Source organism: Lycorma delicatula, chromosome 1 (genome assembly GCF_047948215.1).
Source record: "Lycorma delicatula isolate Av1 chromosome 1, ASM4794821v1, whole genome shotgun sequence".
Taxonomy (NCBI): Eukaryota; Metazoa; Arthropoda; class Insecta; order Hemiptera; family Fulgoridae; genus Lycorma; species Lycorma delicatula.
In genome coordinates this window covers 83,685,008-83,709,482 of record NC_134455.1, presented here as the reverse complement: position 1 = coordinate 83,709,482, position 24,475 = coordinate 83,685,008, and the positions used below count along the sequence as shown (strand labels likewise).

The window sequence follows — 24,475 nt, the reverse complement described above, 5'->3', positions numbered from 1 at the left end:
TTAAATGGTGAAGTTTCAGATGCCTATGTTTAGTTGATCGTTTGTGGCGATCATACAAAGCAAACATATTTTTGTAAGACGCCCAAAAACCGATATAACCAACAAAATCGTCAAAAATCCACAATGCTTATTAAATGATCGTTGGGTAAAGGTACACAAGCTGTCATTACACACATTTCGATAGACTGTGTCCACTACTTTTACACCATGTTCTGTGTATAGAAAGGTTTTCTGCTCAATGGTTCCGTGTTTGTTAACGGTCTACCAAAAACACATTTGATACTTCTCAAGTGCGTTTAGACTCATTTACCTAATTTCCTCGATGTTTTACTCGTATGGCAGTAGGTGAAATATGGATTCACCGTTGCATGCCAGAGAACAAGCAGCAGTCCCAACAATGGGCGGGGAAGTTAAAGAGCGCCAAAGAAAGCGAAAATGATTTCATCTGCAGGAAAAGTTATGGCCATGGTTTTCTAGGATTCCTGTGATGTGGTGCTCATTAATGGAAAAAGGCAGTTCCATTGCCGAGGAGCATTAGTCTTCACTACTGGGCCAATTGAAGGGTGTTATTCAAGCCAAACCCCATCCACAGCTGGCCAGAAAGTAAGTTCTCTTTCACCAGATATGTGCAAATATACATTTCGAGTTATAGCTGCAAAATTCCATCATCTGCACTTTGAAACGATTCCCACATATGCTGTATTTGGCTCCAAGCAACTTTCCTTTTCCTAAACCTTAAGATATGGCTAACTGGACAAAGATTCATTTCAAATGATGAGATCAAAGCTGAGACATTCGATTATTTTATAGATCTGGACAAATCACATTATAGTGAAGGATTTATAAAGTTGGAAAGTCGATCTAAATGTATCAAATTGCCAGATGACTACGTTGAAAAATAAAAAATTTCTTTTGTTTTCTTTGTCAGGCCAAGAACTTTCTGAATGAACTGCATAAACTTAATTATTAATCTTATAAATAATATAATTTTAAAATTTCTTAATTTCAGCCTCCAAAGATAGGACTAACAGATCGAGATCAAAGTGGGTGGTTGATAAACAAAGATTTATGAATATGAAAACAGGAGATATAAGTAATATTTTTGTACATCATAGAAAAACAATTCATAAACAAGAAAACAAAATGGATGATGACAAAGCAGGAAAAATATTTCAGTTCTTTAATAGAATTGCAAAATTAATTTTATTTGAAAAACCGGACATAAAAGACAGCGACATAGAAGGTATATCAAGAATGTTAAGACAGTATTCAGGAACCAAGAAAGAGGCTGAACTTAAATCATTTACTGTTATTACACCAGATATGCCAAACTGGGCTTTAAGAGGTTTAATGAAAAATGAGGATTCAACAAATTGCACAATAAATATTTTTCAACCATTGTTGTACAAAATGGTTGACTACATCATATATGTAGAAGACAGAATAATTAAAAGTGACATTGAGAAGTTTTGTTCTATTTTAAGAAAAGAAACTAAAATTTCAATTGGGGATATCAAATCCAAATCTAAAGTCATCAAGTCTCAAAAAAAGGAAATACATTTTAAAGATGACCAATTAGAAGCAAAAATCAATTTTAAAAAAATAAATGGAATAAATAAAAGATTAAAATCAGTAGAAGAAAAATCTGCAGCAGTTCAACATGAAAATGAAAAACCACCCAACTCTAATTGCAATTACTACATAAACCCTAATGATGATGAAAAGCAAAACATTTGTGTAGATTTTACTATAGAAGAAGGAATTAGATCATTAGAATACATCAAACGATTGAGTGAGAAGTTATTAGATGACCTGGATAAAAGTACTATTAGTAAAGAAAACAGTAAAAGATTACCTATAGTGGAAGTTTACAAAAATAACCAGTTAACTAGAAGAGTACTGAAAACAGCACCTAAAAATGAAATTGAGAAATCTTTTAAAAAAGAGTTTTATGCTAAAAGACTGCAAGAAAATGAAAACAAACAGAAAACACAAAATATCAAGAATGATTCTGACAAATCTTATTTCTTATTAAAGCAAATTCAAGGTAGCAATGATATAAAAGAGAAAAATGAAAAAATGCCAGCCACAAGTTCATTTATTAACAAATGTGAAACAACAAATAAAACACAGAATTCAAATAGAGAACGCACTAGAAGAAAACAATTTAAAGATGTAGAAAGAAAAAGTAATTTTCAAGAAAATGCTGAATTATCAACAGCAAGACAAAAATGTTTTATATCTTCTTCCAAATACAAAAATGATTTTGTTAAAAAAACAACTGAAGGATCTTATAGATCAAACTGGGCACCTATTACATCATCTAATCATTCCAATCTTATACAATCAACTCGAACGCGATTAGAAGCTATGAAAATTAAAGTACAAGAAAGACCCAAGATTATAGTGAAAAAAATAGTAGATTCAGGACAAAAACAAAATATGCCTTTAGATAATACCCATGAGAAAATAAAAACAAATACTAGCACAGATGATACAAAAAAAAATAAAATGCAATCTAGCAACACAGTACTAAAAACATGTAGAACATATTCTGTATTTAAACCATTTCAGAGTAAAGAGAATAATAAATGTGCAGTCCCTGATAAACCAAGATCACCAAAAGAAGATAAAGTTCATTCAGTTCAATCAAAAGAGTTTAAATTGAAACATACTAATTCTAAAATACCAATAAGCACTCTTTATCACACAAACAGTCTATTTTTTTCAAAAAAATAAATGTTTGTGCAGTCAAAAAATTTTAGCAAAAAGAAATAAAAAATATTTGTTCTCTATTTTAATGTTTTATTTTTCGTTTCAAAATCTGAATTTAATTATTGATTTTATTTTTTGTGATTATAATTAGATTACTTTTTAATAATACTCTAAATGTTTATAGTAAATTCAAATGTTTGTCAAAATTAAAATACTGATTTGAAAAATAAATATTGTAGGCTTTTTTCTAATCTGTGCCAGAATATAAATTTTTATCACAACGAATCTAAACCCAACGATACTTATTTTATATACTTATGGAGTTTGAGAAAGGCTCAATCTCATTGATCTTTTTATGAAAATAGTGTGCATGAATAGATGATTTTAAATAATTTATAAGCAGAAATAAGATAGAATGAAATAACATTTTTCTAACTAAAAGATAATGTTAAAAGGGAATAATGAGTTCTCTTTTGGGTAATTCTCTCCCAAGATTAGTGAAAACTATAAAATTGGGAGAAATAAATACAAGAAAAAACAAAGGAGATTTACTTTATATGATGTCTTTTTGTGTTAGCTTTCAGAATAAAAAAAACCTAGTATAATTCAATTTATTATCTCTGTCTGCTTTATATGAATGAAAAGTTTGCAGCATTCTTACTTGCACTGAAAATCTACTTCAATGAAATATATGTCACTCTTTTTGATTTTTGGATGGTGGTGGGGGAAGGCAACTCAAAAATTTTAAATGGGACCAAGGAAGTGATACTTTCTTCAAATAGTATGACTTATTTGGAAGGAAGTATCACTTCATTCAAAAACATATGGTTCTGTCAGATGTGTTTCTCATAATTTATATGTTATGGAAAGGGATTTGGTGGCTACTCTGTAATAATCTTAGAAAACCATCAAATACAATATACTTTACTTATGCATTCTTTTTATTATACATCTACTGAGGTATACTTATTTATTGAATTCAGTTTATTTTCAATTTAATGATTGTTAATACTACTTTATTTTTGTGGAAGAGAATCTTCAAAGTTCAAAAGAAATGCTAGGATTTAATATTTAACTTAATGAAATATGAAAGAGATAAGAACCGTCAAATCTGAAATTCAATGATGTGATTCAACTGACTGGTGTGATTCTGACTTGGTAGGAAGTGTTGATCTTTTTTTCATTGAAGGATGGGAAACCTTTGGTACTGGACCATGTGGTCTTGAACCCTATGGTAGTGTGGGACTTTCCCTTGTGGATCTATCCACTAAAACCTCTCGCTCTCTGCAACATGAGATGCCAGACCCACCTTATGGTAATATCACAGCATCCTGTGTATTTTATGTAATAGTGTCCTCCATTGTTGGCCCCATGGTTTTTATTAAACCGCGAAAGACTCTGGAATTATTCACCTCTGCATTTCTTCCACCATCGTAAGTGGCAGGTCTATCCACAAGAATCTGGCTCGGCTTCAACCCCCCTAAATTAGTTGAAGTTAAGGGATTCTGGGAAAGGCTTTCTGTATGCAGGTGTCCTTCATGATGATTGCAGGTTGATGAGAACAATTATGCTTCCTCACGCAAATGGATTGCTTCATGATCTCAGATTCCTTGAAACAATCTGCTGGCAAATTCCTGCAGACAAGGCCCAGAACCTCATCTGCCACACTCTGTGAAATAAGGGAGCATAACTGTTGCTCCCTGCTTCTTTGTTGTTTGGGTGACAGTTCTGCTATTTCCTTTGCTCTGACAACACGTGCTGATCCCTTAAAGGGAGTAGGACATCACCTCTCCTTTATCCTCCCGCATTTTAATAATACTGACCCTAGCTGCTTAATCTCTGATATCATGACAGAAATAACATCATCAAGACAGTTTGGGACTGAACAAGCCTTATTTAATACTGAGGAGGTCATTTTGTAAAATTTATTTATTTACTAATTTAGGAAATTTATTAAATAAAATAATTGGTAAAGTGAAGAAATAGAGAGAAAGATAGGAAAGGAAGAAAAAATAAAGAGAAAAAAGTAATAGAGTGTCTCAACAGCAATCACGTAACACCTGAACATAGCGGAAAAATCAAAGAGTTGCAAAATTCATAAATGCAGGAAAGCCTTGAGCTTGACTTAACCTACTTAACTCCACCGCTGTGAATAAATTAAATATCAAAATCGATGGCAATAACATGAGGAGGCTGAAACGCCTAAGGCATTCGCCGGATCTAGCCACTTGTTGGCGCACGAAGACCGAAACAGCTACCTCCAAAACAACACGAGTAGGTATGAAATCGGCCAGCGTCCCCTCAGGGCTACTTCCCAGCGCTTATACGTCGTTAGGAAGTTGAAATAATCTAGAAAGTTTCGTAATAACCTCGAAAGAAAAGTTAAACATTATTTAATCTCTACTTTAATAAGGGACTCTTGCTTAACGAACAAGAAAAAAGTAAAAATAATAAATATATAAAAATATAGACGTAAAAAAGATAGATGGAAGAGAAAAAACAAGAGAAACAGATAGATAGTAAAAATTGTAGTAAGAAGTTGAGCAGGGACACGAAGGTTCTAGCGAAGGGAACTTCTAGTGATAGAGAGCCTAACCGATAACCAACACGTGGGGAATTAATAGGTTACTGACTAATTAATAGGTTAGCGATTAATAAGTTATTAATAGGAACAACCTGAAAATTACGAAAAACTAATAGATTATGTTAAAAGAAAGTAAGTAGAAATAGGAAAAAAGGTGAAAAATATATAGATAATTGAAAGAATAACAAAAGTAAACAAAAAAGTAGTGCAGTAGTGTGACAAGTGGCTGCTGTACCACAAAAAAAACCGAACACACAAAAAACAAGCACGAAAACTAAAAGAAAAATACAGATTTAAAAGGAAAATGGGAGATGTAGGTAAATCTTTCTAAAAAACGGGCTAAAATAGGTTAAGAAACAAAAGAAGTTAGCACTTATCAAGGGAAGGCTGGTGCTGTCTAATCTGTAATCATCACGTGGTGAATTAATTTGTGAGATTGCTAATATTAAGAGAAAATCGCTAATATTAAAGACGAAAAAAGTTAAATTAGGGGGGAAAAGGCAAAAATCACACCGTATGGCCCACGAGACAATGCACAAAAACTCAATAACACACGAAGGACAAGCTTACACTATTACACACCTGGAACACAAAAAAGCGACGTATAACTCTGGAAATCCTAAATAAAAACTATAAAAAAATGGAATCAACTCCAAACTCAACATCCAGTTAGTGGTGACTGGTATAATGCAATTGTTTCCATATTTTTATTAATTGAAGAAAATAATTTTAATGCTTTTTTTTTCATTTTAATAATTAGAATAATAAATTACTCATGTTACTTCAACAAAAAATGTTAAAAAGTGTAAACTTGAATACTTACATTTAATTAAACAAAAAATACAAATCAATAGCAATTCAATAAACACAGATGTTAACCAATAAATTTTAATTAAAAACTTTATGCTGATATAAAATAAAAATATGTTGTTAAAGTAGCATTAGCATCACGTGGATATTTGTAAGGTCAAATTTAAATATATTAAACGAGAAAAATTTGAACTTGTAAACCATTAATTAAAGTTTGACAATGATGTGTTATTTAATTTTTATAAAACAATGATTACAAATCAACTTGTCTACTTATTATGTAAATAATTTTTATGGAGTTCTGTTTTCTATACATTAAGCAATTAGATAGAGTTTTTGTTTCTTCAGGGTTGTTATTTTTGTACAAAAGTAACTAAAAAAATGTAGAGATGTACATTAAATACTGTATCTCACTCACTAATGTAACATTAACTACTCTGCCGCTGTTACATGGTGCGTAATGAAGCTAACATTTGGTACCACTTTGAATATTTTAACCATAAATAATTACAAATGTATATCTTGAATAAATTTAAACTAACTGTATTGTTTCCCTAAATCAATTTTCATTTATATATTTTTTTCTCTGGGATTTCAAGAACGAATATGGCTTTTATTTTGCAGCACTCGATAGCGTAATACGCATTATCTTGAAGCGACAACAATTATGTTTTAGTTTTGTCATGTCATTCTCCGTCAGATAGCAGCAGTTTATGATGTTGAACAGGCCAAACTGTTTTGATCCCAGACTTCACTACTATGGCGTCGCTATAGGATTTATACTTTGTAATGTCAGTCGTCCGTCAACTTAACATTTCTAAAAGATTCCACGATGTTATTCGCATGCGATTGAAACTTTGTGCTTACAAACTCCAGCTACTTCGTAAAATTAAACCTAATAATAAGCCACTAAGAGTTCAATTTGCAACGACCAAGCTAGATATCTTTTTTGATGAACTACCTGCAGTGCATATTATTTTCTGAAGTATCATTTCATATTTATATAGTGGTGAATCGTTGTAATGCTTGAATATAGGGCCCATAAAATCCACACGAGTTGGTGGAATTCATCCGTAGTTACGGATGAATTTCTGGTATGGTATCATGCACAATCACGCGATTGTGCATGGTACTATACCAGATTGTGAACAATCGGAAAAGAAGATCGGCCGGAAAAGATTGTGATTGTGAAAAGGACTTTACAACTTTAAAAGCTTATATAAAAAAATATTGAGATAACTTACACATTCGGTTGAAATTTAATATTACAGCAGTAGTGCTAAAATGGAGCTACTGCGCCACTAGTACCCCCAGCTGCCACAAGAGCGCTAGTGTCGCAGCCGCCATCTTGGATTCACCATCTTGTATCGGCCATGTTGTGACGTCACAAAGTGTGTGTGTGTTTGAATATAAATTTAGACGTACCTCGAGGATGATCCTGATCGTTGTGGCCGTCGCATCGGGAGGCGTCACCTGCTACTCCAGCACCCGGACATGGCTCGTGCACCAGGAGGCGGCGGCTGCTGCGTGTGTGTTCGCGTGCGTGCGTTGACGTAGCGGCGCGCGTTGTTGTTGACGGTGCGAGGTGCGGCACACAAGTGCGAAGAACAGCTGACGAACACGACCTACGGTGGTGGTGGTGGTGGTAGTATGGGACACGTGTGTCCGGTTTGACCAATCGCAGCGCCAGCCGATGTGCACGCACTCAACACGTGCGCGACTTTTGGGTTCAACAACAACTGCGTACGTGCGACCTCGAACGTCGTCAGTCGTCCTTAATAAAATCTTAGACACTCTCCTCACCATTTGTAATATAATTTGACAGTGGATAAATCCAATATTAATTATATTACATGCCTTCGAACCGTATATACAATAATAATAATTATTGTATGGGGGTTTAAAGTGTTTTACCAAGCAATAGTAGAACATGGAAACATCTTCATGATACTTCTTTACAAAACCATGATGTCATGAGTAATGAACAACAAATGCAGATGATGTATACTGATAAACTTGCACAAGAAAACATATCCAACTATGGGAGGAAATTAGTTATTAAATTACAAATAAAAAATAATAAATAGTAAATAATTGTCATGACTTTTCAGGAAACTCACTTATATATGCGAAACTCGTTTTCTTGGGTAAGTTTATCAGTATTCATTTTATGATGAATACTCTGCATTTGTTGTTCATTACTCATGACATCATGGTTTTGTAAATAAGTAACATGAAGATGTTTCCATGTTCTACTACTACTTGGCTATTAGTTTCGCATACATAAGTGTACTATACCCTGTTGTAGTCTTGAAAATTATTTTTTTTAAATAAATTTTAATTTTGTTAACACCTTCCTCACCATTTGTAACATAATCAGACAGTAGATAAAGCTAATATCAGATCATGTCACAGGCCTTTTAACCACTGCATTCAATAATGTAAACATTATTGTGTGGGGGTTTAAAGTGTTTTTTTTCTGTATTTATGTTTGTGTATTGTATGTATAATGTGTTGTAGTCCTGAAAAGGACTTTTTTTAATGGTAACTGTAGTCTATTCAAAAACTGTCATATGTTTTCCCAACATTACCTTTGTATATTAAATTTAATTGCATCTCCACTACCTTCTTCATCTCCTCTTCGGTCATCACTTTGGCAAATCGTTTTGGTAAGAAAACTTTACACATCTCACCCTCACACTCAAGCATACACAAAACAGCCTTCCCAAATTTTGTGTCCGTTACATCCATCGACTTAATTTTATACGTTTTTCCTATCACTAAATCACAGACACTTTTAGTTAAAATATTTGACGCCGCCGGTATATTGTTTAATCTAGTAATGAAACTTTCTGCCATTATAATGATTTTTTTTGTTATAGTAGCGAGATACAACAAGTGAACACCACGAGGTACAACAAGTGAATGATTTAAACACTATATATAATAACGCTTTATGTATCTCTTCTTCCCACCACTCACACATTGCCGTCATCTCGACCAATAAAAACACGGCAGTTATCATTTAATGGTACACCCGCGGGCAAAGTACCACACCCAATCCATTAAAGACGTGTGCCTAATACCAACGTCTATGTGTATTCAGTCACGTACACAACATGACCACTAATTGTTATCAAATATGATGCAACTCTCATATTAATTATTATGCTTCTATTAAGAACCCTTACCACCTAACTAAAAAAACTTTTCAATTTTGATGGTTTCAGCAACCGCAGTGCGTCAATATTAATAATAACCTAAAAAAGAACTTAATGTATTAAACACTGTCCTCACCATTTGTAATATAATTTGACAGTGGATAAATCCAATACCAAATCATATAACGGACCTTGGAACCACTTCTTTCAATATTGTAAAAGACTTAACTTTTAAAAGTGTAATAGTACCGTAAATTATTGTATGGGGTTACAGTGTTTTTTGTTTTGTGTGTGTGTGTGTGTGTTTTGTATGTGTAAATTGCTGTAGTTCTGAAACGCACAGTTTAATATAGATTATCAATGAAATATTCTTCTATTCGATGATGTTGAATAAACTTCACGTTGTATATAATTCTTGTACTTTATGAAATAAATCGATGCTAACAGACGAACTCTTTCGTACTGATCACTTTCACCATAATTAATTTCGGAATCCTCTTCTGTATCATATGCAACAAGCACTGGTTCCCTTTGTTGTATATCACAATTAGAAAAGTAATCTGGTTAATCACATCCTCTCCATCCACTGGATGCAATACATGATGTGGTGGCGGCGTTGATTCTCTTTCCTTTGCGGTGTACATGTTAACAGCAAGAACGTTATTTTTTAAACAAGTCGTAGTTTGGTTTTTGAACGTAATCGTATCTAACTTTATGTTCAATGAATCGTTTAACTTAAAGGCCTTTATGCGGTGGTCGTTATCGCCTTAGAAACCAGTAAATACAATTTCTTTATTGTCGAAAAGTCCAATCGATTTGTTCCCACATTCAGTCAGAAAAAATCTTTTTTCATTATTCATCAGATCGAAGATCATCTTTATAATTACATTATCACCGTCTTTATCAAATGCATGATCGTTAACATCAAAAATGTATATATAACTGTATTTTAATTTGAAACACATTAGTGACAAATGTTGTTTACCAACCGTAACATCTACCTGTTTAATTAGCTCCATAACGTGCACAAGATGACAACAATGTTGTTAACACTTCAAAGTCCAAACTCAAAATGAGACAAGTTCACAACGTCTGTTTCTAAATTAGCTGTTACTGGTTATGAATGACCTTGAACATGAAAACAGATATCGTTGCACAAAAGAAAACCGATATTTTTACAAACTTAATTTTAAGTCCTCAGTGATACCATCGTCTTTTAAACCGTAATAAGTTAGCTTCATCGAATGGCGTTTTACAACGCTCAGTTCGTCTTCGGTAAATTTTTTTGTATATTTTTTTGATAAATATAATTGAAAGCATCATAATTCTGTCTGAAAAATCGCTGTCATATAATAGTGCACAAATGCGAACCTCGCCATTTTCTGTAAATACTTTTCTCATATCCAATAATACGTAATCTACACCGACACTAATATCGGTCAAAGTTCTCAACGGTAGCTTAAAATCCCGGTCGTCGTTGAAAATATTAACGAACGATACAGCGTTCATCGCCGTCATTGTAGTTGTAGGACTTGCACTTGAATGATGATTGTCCAACGCCGTCGGTGTCGTGTAAATATTTATGTAGTATTCCTTTCTCCCACTCTTTTCAGTAAGTTTACAAAACAACCGGTAAAGTTTGTTTTCATCGATAACTACATGCAAATGGCGGAGGACTGTCCCAAAGTAATTCAAATTTGTTTCCACACAACAACGCTTTAAGTTTTTTCACGTTTCCAATAATGAATTCGCACGAGCACAAGTATTCGGGTAACCCACGACCGCTATAGTCGAATTTTCTAAAATCGATTGCATGACTTTGGCCATCGTTACAGTGTTCAACAAGCATCATAAAACAATGTTTACATATGTACGGTGCAACCAATTTCAATTCGTTAACCAAATCGGTAAAAGTCTTTTTTGTGATAACCATTCTGTAAATTCAATAACCGATTGTCTGTGGAAGAACTGTATTTTATTTAGTATACCTTACCATCACCACCACCACAACCTTTACACATACCATCAACAGTATCGATCTTTAAGCTATCAAGATATTCTTGCAAGCGACTATGAATTTCATCATAAGTGGCGTTATAATTGAAAACTACTCTAACCGTATTGAAACGATTTAAATCAATATTTGTGTTTAAAGCTTGCGGAAACGCTGCGTTCACAATTTTCATAAGATATCGCAATGTTCTTACACGACGATGGGGGAAAATTTAATTAACCACACCGATGCGGCAATATCAACATCCATCGCTAAACTGTTAATACATTAAATCATCGGACCCTTTTTTTATAGGTTGCGTTTCCACACCTCCCTGGAGGTAGCAACCACAGCGCGTTGAGATTTTTTTACATGAGTGAAATCTCTCCCCGAGAGGCCTACTATAAAACACTCGAATTTTCTTATATCTATTATTTTTGTTTTTTCTTGCAAATTTTTATATTAGATCCTTGGTAAGCCAATATGGGAGGTTACAACTATAATTGAAATCTGTAACCAAAGACGTGTATTCAAAAGCGTCTCGTAGCATACTGAGCACTACAGCGGTAGTCTTTGATGCACAATAAACTCGAATGAAAGCGGAATGTTTTCCTTGATGCAATTCTTACAATGTTGTAATTTGTGCGAGTTAATCGGTTCGTTGCACCAACAACATTTTACGCACAATTCATTGAACGAACAGTAATAACCATTCTTGGCCAACTTCTTCTTTGTTTTCTGCGTTCGTATTTTCAAACGATCGCAAATGATCCGCTTCTCTGACCAGATCGAACGGAATTTTACATAACTTTAACCATTCTATGTAAAAACATTCAGTTCGTAACGGACATTTCCCACTTGTGTGAAGATTGTGATACGGACATTTTACGATGTAATTTGAACTCGGTTTCGGTGCGTCTTTCGGTATCGGCCGAACATCGTCATGAAATCGATGAAGGAATTCGGACTTCTTCAATCCCTTGGTATATATTGTAGCGAATTGTGAACAAAGCTTCTTCATAATATCATTTCTGTATACAACCTCACCGTAATCCCAATCGATTTTGTGAAAATTTCGCTCCAACCGTTATTTCGATTTTAACTCGGACCTCGCGTACGGTGAATGAAAATGAAGAATCATATAATTTCCATATCCAACGATAGCGAGTTCTTTAACTATAAAATCATTGTTATTAACGTGGAAGCCGTGATACTCGATTACTTCTTCCATGACGAGCACTCGACTGCGAATGAAGTCTGACGTGTCTTTCACTTTATTATATCACATTAAAGTTACCCCCACCATCATTACAACAAATATATTCTTTGGTTAATTCTTTCTTATCCATTGGTAATTTATGCGATTTTTGTTCGTTCTTCGGTATTCAATTTATTTTTAATATTCTTCTTGTTCTTCTTCTTTTCCACGCGTGACTTTGTTTATTCTGCAGTCTTCTTCTTCCTTTTATTATTATTCTTTTCTACTAAAGTTTCCTTCACAATCATTAACGGTTGGTCGGTGTTGTAGTTCTGTGAAGAAGTTCCTTCCATGACCACCGCTCAACTGTGAATGAGGTTTGAGACATTGTTCTTGCTGCTTTATGATGTAACTGTAGATGTGTTTAGTGTTACCCCCTTCACTTATGGAAACAATTATTGCATAGGATGAATTTTTTTCTTCTTCATCTGTTAATCCAAAGTCATAATCCTCCACAGTTTGTGGTGTACTTCTTACAGTAGATTTCTTCAAGGTCTTAGCTGTTGTTGAAGATAATGATGACAAAGTGCCATTTATAATGGTGGTTTTAATATTGTTACTGATTGGTAATATTGTTGTTGATGTGTTTGAGTTTTTTACCATAGGTGTTATAGATAAAGTGCTATTTACATTGGAGGTTGTAATATTTTTACTGATTGGTAACAATTTTGTGCTACTGAATACGTTATCTTTTAAAGTAGATACCATATTAATACCTGTTGTTGTTGATAACGACCAGTTTTTTTACCATAGGTTTATATTAACGACGGTATTTGATGAAAAATTTGTCTCAACCGCCGACGAATTGCACCATACTAGCGGAACGTTTTCTGGTGAAAAACAATTCTACACCTTACCACTTTTACCGTCAACATTGTGAGGGTTCTGAATAGATACCGAATAAAACAGATAAAAGTAATCCGATCAAAAAGCCTGTTTTAAATACGCCCAAAGTTACCAACCACCACTTACACAACCACCATGATGGAATACCTGTACTTTTATTTAATTTTTCATCTCCGTCTTCTTTTTGATCAATAAGTGTAAACTTTTCCAAAATTACATAACCTTTCTCACTATTACCGTAAGCGGTGTGTACGTAACGATGGATCGTGAATAATGAGACATTAGGCAGCCGTATTCACCGGTATATTATTTTTAGTTTCAAAATCGATGGTTCCTGTTTTAAGTGATTCGTTCTGCTTGGAACAATCAATAACGATCAACGGCACATTATTTTGGAAATCTGTTAAACTGCAAGCAGAACATTCATCCTCTGATTTGTTGTAATACCCGGAGTGAAAGCTGGCAAAGATTTCATACATCATATTTATATCATCCTGCAGGGTATCGTAGGGATAGTATTGTGAATTCAAATACAGTCGTACGTTTACCAACTCACACAAATCGAAATTAGTCAAAGTTTTTGTTGCTTTATCTTTTTTATTTGTTTGTAAACCGAATATCACATATCTCGGTTTCTCCGTTTGCGGACACGTTTTACCGTCCAAGTGTGAATGTTTGTTTGCGGTAGAGCCGAATACTCCTGTATCTGCCATGTAAGAAAAGCGATCACCAACGGTCTATCTCGTTCTACAACCTTTAACAACTGCAATCGCACTGTATCGGTTACGTGAACATATGGAATTTTCCACGCCACCTTAATCACCTTTAACTTGGAATCGGGCGCCTCTTTCGTAGATACAAGCGCGTTTACGTCGATGGAAGATCTTAGTAAGACCAATTCTTCTTTCACGTTCAATATAATGTGTTTTATAGTCTTCGGCGAAACCCATAAGCATACGCAGAGGCACATGAAGCAAAATCGTCCCGTTTTTTCATCTAAAGTAAATTTATCCGACAGATTAAACTTCCAACCGAAGTTTTCCAAAATATTCTCCTCGCTTTTACGTAACGACAAAATATTCTTTATTGTAGTTGTAATTCCCAACTTTTGTACTCTACACAATTCCGTTCCATTTATTTCATACCGCATCTCCTCAAACAGAAACGGAACCGTGTTGTTGGTAAATGTTGAGTCCATCGCTTTTTTATCTCCATTCTTAGTAGTTACTGTACCTTTGACCAGCAAAAAATCTTTATGCGGTAACGTGTACACGTCTTGTTGATGAATCGGTATCCGGATTTCATCGTTGTTGTTGTTATAAGTCTTCGATGCATACAGTAAATGGGTGTGATACTCAAACTGCGTTATTGTGTTATCATATGAAACACTTTCACCAATGTCTAACATATATGCTGTTGCCATTACGATTCACTACCGTATAACCGAGTTTGCGAAGAAACAACACGTTCCGCGATGTTAACCCTCTGGTGTTCAAAGATTGACTGATCGGTTTGCGTATCGTACCACTATTGTATATTAGTCCCATTTTCTAATCTTCGTCTTAAATGTAATCTCACGGTTATTGTCTCTCTGCGGAAATTTATCAATTTTCCGTTCTGATCGGTTAACCTTAAAGTGATTTCGTTTATATTCCTTATATTTACCGGTAAGTATATTATATTCTTTGGCGATTCTATTATTTTGAAACCTGGCGGTACGCTTAGTGTAAATTCATGTAACACGTGACCTTCTCATCCGTTAATATAGGACCCTCGTATAAGATTGCATTCGACACGTACGGCGTTCACGTTATTAATGGCTACCGGTTTTGATGACATGTGCCACATATTCGCTGCTAGACACGCTTTTTCAAACTCCAACAGTGGTGCCAAGCTATCCTTCGATGTTAGGTCAATCGTGGCCTATTTAATTTAGCTTCACATTTTAGCGTACTGTTATTCGGTCGAATAAATAAGGTTATATCGTGTTTGCTTTTTAATTCATCGCTTATTGTCTTGGTGATATCGTCCACCTCATACGACCCGGTCGGTAGTATCAGCTTGATATTTTTTGTTTAATTGGTAAAACGGTAAACGGGTTGTTGATCCCCTCTTCCACATTCGGTATCGAGTTGTACGTGGTTAGGATTATCAACGCCAATTCCCACTAACCATCAATTAAATCTAAACCTGGCAGAATGTAGTGTGTAATAACGATGAATTTCCACCTATGCAGAATATTATGATCTTTGCTGGTATCCGGATGATCCACGACTGAGGAACTGAAGACATAAATGACCACAGATAACAGTGTTTATACGCTGTCTGTTTTCATAATTACAGTTTATAATCGAGTTGGATGGAAAATAACGCATCAACTCGTTGGGTGGACGCAAATTACCAAAACTGTCGATATAGTCTACCAATCGTCCTCGTTTTCGATAACATACCCAATGTGTTCCATGTCCGGTACTACGATAAAAATTAACTATTGCTGACTTGTTAGTGTATGGTTTTTTGGGTAATGCATCCAACATGAATACTCCTCGAAAATCTTAAATTTTTGTTTTCGCGTACATCATTAATTCGACATTCGATAGCGGTCGCACTGGTATTCCCTTTATCGGAGATGACGTTAACGACAACGATGGTGTTTTTTATTTTTATTCCTACCACCTATTCCCGATCCTGTCGAAGGGTGGGGTTTAAGGTATAATCCCCCCCCCCCTACTGCTTGTTTTTTTCATAATTTCTACAAGATGTTCTAAATTATTCTTTTTTGTACGTCTTCTTCGTCTTCGTATTCTTCCACAACATCCACCACCGAACTTCCCTTTTACTTTCATCGCGTTTGTAACAGCTATTGCAGCAGCCTTTTCTGCAATACTGGAATCTTTAGCTATCACTCTTTCCCAAGCGCTATCGGTTAATTTACGATCTGTCGCCGCTCTGTTTTCGTTATCGCTGTACTTATCTTACGCGATGTCGTGCTCTTTACAAGCGGCGTCTAACTTGTTTATACCCGGATCGCCTCTCTTAAAGCGTTTTTTTAATTTCGTTCCCGGTCCGCAGTATTGTTACCCGGGTATATGTAATTCTACCGGTAGTAAATCAACGCCTTTGTTTATCACCCTTCCGACTACCTTTGCTGCTCCTGCGCTTAGTGTTGTTAATAGTCCGCCACCTCGCGTAAAACTGACTTCCTCACCTGACCATTACGGATCTGATTACTGACCATACATATTGACCTCCTCATTCTTCCCATGTTGTAGAGAGACTGGACTTTTTTATGATTGCCTTGAAGTAAAGTGAGGAACTACTTTGTTTGAATCTGCGATTGGTAGTCGTACTTCATTATTAATCAGATGTCTTTCTTCTCATGTCCATCATCCCTCGAAGGAAAGTGAGGAACAAATTTGTTTGGATCTGCGATTGGTAGTTCATTATTAGTCAGATAATCTTTCCTCTCATGTCCGTCATTCTTCGGCGGATCTGTTTTTGGGTGACGAACCTAATTCTTAGTAAGATCCTTCTTATCGTTATTATTTACGTCTGCGTTTGGTTGGTCGTTTTGTATTGTTAATTACATCTGTGTTTGGTTGGTCTTTTTGTAATTAATTTTTCACCTTTATTATATTGTTTGTTGCTTGATACCTTACCATTGTCTAGACCTTCCAGAAATTCCTGCCACCTATCCCCAATCTTATCAAATTGTTCGTTATCTAAAACTTCCATAAAAGCTACTCGATCAATTTTTTGAAGATTGGGGTTGTCAAAATATTGCATTATAAGTTTGTAAATTCTGAATGGGTATTCCACAATGTAGTCCTTTGTACTCTGATTTGATATAGATAACTTTTTATCGCTATATTTTTTAATAACACACTCCTTAAGATCAGCATACACTTTTTTGACAAGATCCTTTGCTCTTGTCGCCTCTCCAGAATTCATAAAAAAGCTACCATTCAGATTAATATCATTCTTTTCACCAAACAACTTGTGTAAATAATTGAGGTTAACGACATCAATTTGACATCAATGTTGACAATCTTGTCAACAGGTTCACCGACATCACACAAACGCTTATGTGAAAACGATAGTCTGTTCTTGTGTGATGGTGAAACTGTCGGTATATATCCATTGGTCAAATCACTTCGCTTTACGTAAATCTTATTCACAAAACCAAAAGTAGTAAACATCATCATCCTCTATTGGACTTCCCACATTGCACAACCTACGTTTTTTGATACCAAAATTCCCATCACTTCTTTTGTCAAACGTTTCAACAATCCGTGTGGGCGGTGGTCTATTACTACCGTACGCTCCACCACGAAACCGTCCGAACTTGTCGATACTCATCTTTAGACTGATTAAAATAAAATGTTACCTCTACCCTTCTTTATGTACCCACCTTCTTGCAATTCTTCTATAATGGAAACTATTTCGTTATTATGATTAGTATGACCTGCACGTCTTGAAGCCACCAATAGACGCAGTCTATCGCAAAGTTCGTTAGGATTGTCCCAGTACACATAATCTGAGCTAACTCTTTTCTTTGCCCTCGTAAGTAGCCCTGAACCTGTTTTAGGGCTTTCTTGTTCTTCCTCCGCTTACTGATTACCTAATTGCCTGGGTTGTGTAAACATTTCTTTGATAATATTGTATTTGTTAGACCGGCTAGAAATTATGCGACCGGTCGTTTGACTTTTATGCGCTTCAGTATACTGTAATATTTTCTTCTAATGATACTGTCTATTGGTTATAGTCTTTGGGTTCCTTAAAAAATAGCAATTGGTATTAACCGTTGGTTCCTTTGTATATTTTTTTCCAATGTTAATGTTATCTCCTTCAAACACCACATTGCTATTTCCAATCATCCATTGGTCGTTTACGTTCTTTATACCATATACATTATCAATTTGTCTTTGTCTATTCGTTACTACCAGATCCAAGTAATAAGCTGCAAGATGACCAGGTGATGATTCTGTAGGTTTGAACGATGTTGTGGTGTTTTAAAAAGTTTCCTCTAACTGTCTTTCCCCTCATCGTCCTCTTTCTTTAATTGGTTTCCTTATTTTTGTTAAATGTTTCCTTAAGCTCACGTAAAGGTTCAACAATTGGTTTAAAGTGCTTTTGTAGCACTTCAACCGTCTCCATTATTCCTTGGGTAATAGCACGATGTTTTCTTTTAATTGAATCTCGTATTTTATCGATTTCCATAACCACCTCGCTCGAGAGAGTCGGTGTGACATCATACTTGTTTGACATCATAATAAAGACTGATTACTAACCTGTTCATGTAATCACCTTATTTCAACTGATCTAAAGAATAATGCACAACATCAATTTGTTTGTAAAAACGCACAACATCGATTAAAGCTATATTCATCCGTACAGGTCGACCTCGTTGTCTTTAGCTACATAACTTGCGGTAATATTCAGTAACACCTTGATCAATAGATGGTATCGAAATTTTGTACTGATGTTTTTAAACACAACAGATCTTTTTACATTACCAATCCACAAAGAAATAGTCGTAACTAGCGAGTGATCACGTTTAGGAGTTTTCGTAATATATTTTTGGGAGAATCTTCTGATGGGGTGTTGATCACCTTGTGAATATAAATGTATTAAATAGCTGTTGAATAGCCAAAATTCATCTCGCTTTGCATCTGCATATTCACACCATCTTTGTAGTAACTCTTTGTTTTGGATTTTAAAGAGACCACCACGGCGTTTATTTTTATATGTCAATCCGAATATATCAGCGTATAACCGTAACGTAGGTAGCGATACCTTTAGAAACTTGCTTGAAAATAAAGCCTGAGCCTTATTGTTAACAATATCGAAGGGTAACCCTCCACGTCTGATTGGTAAGGTTTCCGATACATTGTCGGTGAATTGTACTCCGTAAGCCGTGTCAACAAAGCACTTTTGTCCATAAGATATAGCAATTCGGTATAAAGTTTTAGGCGATCTTATTGGTATAGTTCGTTCCGTTATCACAATACAACATCTTGTTCCTTGAAGTCGACTACCGTAGTCTAAATGTGCATGTACACATTGTATAATTCATAGACGCGTGACGGTTTCTTTGCTCTAATAATGGGTTTTGATATATCTGCGGTGACGGCCGAAAACTTGAGATAAAATTCCACCTGTGTCTGATTGCAGTGTTAAACATGTTTTTATCGTAAACCACCAACTCGATCGGTAATTCGTATTTATCGCAATCTTTTAAAAACTTTAACCATATACGCTTGTTGAAAATTTTCCCTTCACTGGTAATCATTAGCAGCACTACTAACGGATGGTCACAATTTAATCGTTTCACATGACGCCAACACCTTCGATCTTTATTTTTGCAATAGTTTACCCGCCGGCCAACGTAGTTACCGCAAAATTTTTCACTTTTGTTAAAATATTTTGAGCATAGGTTATTTTGCGGTTTTTGTTTAAAGTGTATCGCATTCGCATACGGGATACCGTACTCATAAGTTTGTATGCTTGCCATAACTGCTGCAAATCAACTGATCTCTTTTAAAAAGATATCAAAGCTTATTCGATATCGATCGTTGTCTATATCATCCTACTTATCCACACATATAAATCCATGTTTTGTTTTCCACGCCTCTCCACATAAGCTTTTAAACTGTTCGAATTACATATCTGTGTTTACATGGTCTTGATATATATGACGTAAAATAAGATCGTCTTGTTTGAATAAAATGAGAAGGTTGTCTCGTACAAGGTGCTTACCAACATTAGAATAAGTTTGTGTGAGATAGAAACTATCAATGTTATTGTGTCATCCCATAGAAAAGTACTTGCGAATATTATCTTGCTTTTCGCACGCTACATCGTCGAAAATCATTATCGAATTCGGTTCAGCTTCGTTAGGAACCACTACATGGTCGTTTTCAGAGTAGGCAAAATAACCTATCTCATGTATACCGGACATGACTCGTTCTAAAAATTTATATTTCGGTTGGTATAGCGATTTGGAAAAAACATAAATAATTTTGAACCGCAACCCGACAGGCGAAAATAACAAGTTGAACAGAACATTTGTTTTCCCTCAATTTGACGGTTCACAAATAATACATCTGATTGTGTTTGGTATCAGAGGTCTGTGTCGCTGTTTTTTTCCTCCACCACATCCACCGCCATCAGTATATTCATTGAAATTTTGAAGTGTAATATTACCGAGTTGTTGACGTTCCAACTTCATGTTTACGACTGAAGACTTTAACGTACCAAATCCGACTTATTTATCCAACTGTTGTGCTTTTTATCAAACCCTTGCCATTTTCCATGCAGTTTATCGCCTTTTCAACGTAAGATTTTCTCCACGTTATTGTTAGCAATGGATGATTTAGTTAACTCTTGCCTGTAAAAATTTACCACTCAACATATGACCGTTAATATCCATTAGTGTATAAGTACAGGAATGAGTATTGTCGTGCACTTTATGTACAGTAAATATTTCATTTGTCCAATTCGGTAAATATCCTTTGGCGAAGGTCTTTTTAAATTTGCTTATACGTACTCAGTCACCAAGTTTGAATTTCGGTAAAGTAGGCTTTCGATAAAGTACCATATTCAGTCGTCTTAAAACAACAGCTTCGTTTTTCTTATTTACATCTTTTGGTTTCATTCCAATAGTGTGGTGACGACTATTATTGTATTTAGCGCTTAATTTTGGTAGCAAATCTAATCACTTGTATGTACCCTGTTCGGTAAATTTTCTCCACATCATTGTTTTCAGTGTTCGGTTAAAACGTTCCACAATTGAAGCTTTTTTATCCGAATATGTAGAATAGTGATTTATGTTGTATGAATTTAATAACTTTTTAACGGGTGGATTGTAAAATTCTTTACCCAAATTGGTTTGTAAATGATGAAAATCATCAACGTTTGTAAATCATCATGGACTTCACGTTGCTGCGAACTTGGCATGCTTTTTTTGGCCGCAGTGAACTTGGCGACTTCCACTGCGACGACTCCTGCTTAGTTTCAGGGTCATACCCGTACACCCATGTCTCATCACCGGTTATGATATTGGAGATGAAGTTAAGGTCATCTCTTGTAGAATTTTTCAATTCACTACAGACAGCTACGCGATTTTGTTTCTGGTCGCTGTTCAACAGTCTCAGTACGAATTTTGCAGAAATGCGCCTCATGTTCAAATTGTACGACAAGATGCATTGCACGGACCCATATGACATTTGTATGATTGCACAAACATCATGGATTGTTTGTCTACGATCTGCAACAATAGCCTCTCTCACTTTCACGATGTTTTCCAGTGTTACGCTTGTTGATGGTCTTCCTGAATGCTCATCGTCATCGACTGTCGTTCGTCCATCTTTGAATCGTTTGTACCACAAATAAGTAAACTTTTTTGTGGTACAAAATCTTTTGTCACTTATCCACTCATCTGATTTTTAACACCCTCCTATAGCACCACATTTCAAAAGCTTCTAATCTTTTCTTCTCAGGTACTCCGATCTTCCAAGTTTCACTTCCATAAAAGCTACTCTCCAAACATATACTTCCAAAAATGTTTTCCTGACGTTTAAATTAATTTTTGATGTAAGCAAATTATATTTTTGACTGAAAACTTGTTTTGATTGTGCTGTTCGGCATTTTACATGTTGGTTTGTTTTTCTTTAATCTTATTTCTACTATTAATCTGAGCGCTAAAATTACTTCCCTTGTCCCTATACTTTTTCTGAAGTCAGATTGGTCTTCTCCTAACACTTCTTCCACTCTCCTCTCAATTCTTCTGCACAAAATTCTAGTTAAGATTTTTGATGCATAAGTAGTTAAGCTAATTGTTCTGTATTCATCACATTTATCTGCTCCTGCTTTCTTTGTTATCATGACAATAACACTCTTTTTGAAGTCTGATGGAACTTCCTCTTTTTCGTAAATATTACACACCAGTTTGTATAATCTATCTATTGCTTCGTTACCTGCACTTCGCAGTAATTCTGCAGGTATCTTGTCTATCCCAGGAGCCTATTTGCCATTTAGTTCTTTTAATGCTCTATTAAATTCAGATCTCAGTATTATATCTCCCTTTTTATCCTCTTTGATTTCCTCTTCTTCCTCTATAACATCAGTTTCTAATTTATTTCTTCTGTATAACTATTCAATATATTCCACCCATCTATCAACCTTTTTTTCATATTATAAATCGGTGTACCATCTTTATTTAACACTATTAGATTTTAATTTATGTACCACAAAATTTTCCTTAACTTTCCTGTTTGCTCCGTTTATTTTACCAATGATCATTTTTCTTTTCACTTCTGAACCCTTTTCTTTAATCCACTCTTCTTTCGCCAATTTGTACTTACTGTTTATAGTATTTCTAATTTTTATTTGTTAGTTCTATTTGTCGATAATTCCTTTTACCTTCTTCTTCACTAGGATTATTATACTTTCTACGTTCATCCATTAGGCGCAATATATCCTCTGGTACCCAAGGTTTCCTACCAGTTCTCTTTGTTCCACCTAAGTTTGCTTCTGCTGATTTAAGAACTTCCTTTTAAACATTCTCACATTCTTCTTCTTTATTTTCTATCTTATCTTTTATACTCAGACCTCTTGTGATGTTCTCCTCGAATATCTTCTTCACCTCCTCTTCCTCAAGCTTCTCTAAATTACACAGATTCATCTGACACCTTTTCTTCAGGTTTTTAAACCTCAGTCTACAGATGAGTCGTCATCAAACATGAAGAACATTAGTATTTTACTACCTAAAAGGAAGTATTTACATGTGAGTTTCCAAAAGTGTATTGGTTACTTTGATATAAAACTACACTTTCACTTTTCTTTTCAAATTAAAAAGAAAAAAATTACCACATTAATTTAATGAATTTTTTACATTAATTAAATTAATTAGATTTGGGTAATTTTGAGAATATGGTAATCGGGTTAAATCTGCTTACTTCAGCATCAACTTACTTAAGCACTTTCAAATAAAAACATTTAGAAGAATGTTCAACATCCCATGATAGATCAGAAAGTATGTACCATTGGAATTTTATATTCATTAATACGTTGTGTTAAAATGAAATGAGACAGTCCAGTTGTGTTAAAATTATTATCAACAAAGGGTTAACAAATAGTTTATTTATTTATTTTTTTTGTTTTTAACCCCCTTTTGTTAATAGTTTTAGTCATTTGTTAAGATTAAATATATATGATTTTTTTGCATTTCAATTTTATGCATAACATTTAGTTTAATTTTAATGCATTAATTTTATGCATACATACACAGTTTGAAATTTGTAAATAGGCAAATCAGTTATAGTTTATTGATGGTAACATAATCATAATCACTTCATTGACACTGAGATATGTGATACAATTTAATATAGTCATTTTTGTTATGTTTATCATCGATCTTAATAAGTCACTGGTATATCAGTTTCGAATAGTAGTTATAATTCAATGTTACTAATGTTGTAGATTTTAATAAAAAATCAAACTTTAAATTAAAATTTTTTGAAGTGTAGGTCGAGTTGAGAGTTGTAGATTTTAAAACAAACAAAATCAACACTATTTTATTTAAGCTATTTATTTTTGTTTTAAACATTTTATTTTTATTTTTTATATACTACGTTATTCTGAACAGTTTTAAGAAAAGCTTTTACGCATTTTTTCACAAATTTCTTTGTTTTTAAAATAAACATAAGTTAAGTATTATATAAAAAAAAAACAAGTTAATGAAGTTTAAAATTTTGTTAATTTGTGTTAAAATTAAACTATAATTTAAATGGATAGTAGGTTTTTTAAGTACTTAAAAAAAAGAATATTTCTTTCTCTAACTTTTCAGTGTTTAATTTGCATTCTTTATTTTAGAAATAATATTAAATAAATTAATATCTGTAATTGGTTTTATTATCAGTAATCAGACTTTACAAGGAGTGTGATTCAATAAAATAGCTCAATTTTGTTTTGTAATTAAACTGTTGTCATGGAAACCAAAACTGTTAATTCAATATAACACTTTCCATTATACAAAACGATTTCTTGGAATACTCTTGGTAGGTTAATGTAGTTGTCATTGTAAGTATTAACATTGACAGAAATTA

The 24,475-nt window shown here is 34.3% G+C and overlaps 1 protein-coding gene across 1 annotated transcript; it reads right to left on the bottom strand.

Annotated features, from left to right (window-relative positions):
* Nucleotides 1–13,986: 13,986 nt before the first annotated feature.
* LOC142317551 (uncharacterized) lies at nucleotides 13,987–14,790 on the bottom strand. Its single transcript, XM_075354110.1, has one exon. It carries the CDS (start codon nucleotides 14,788–14,790, stop codon nucleotides 13,987–13,989), a length of 804 nt encoding a protein of 267 aa, XP_075210225.1.
* Between the last annotated feature and the right edge of the window lie 9,685 nt (nucleotides 14,791–24,475).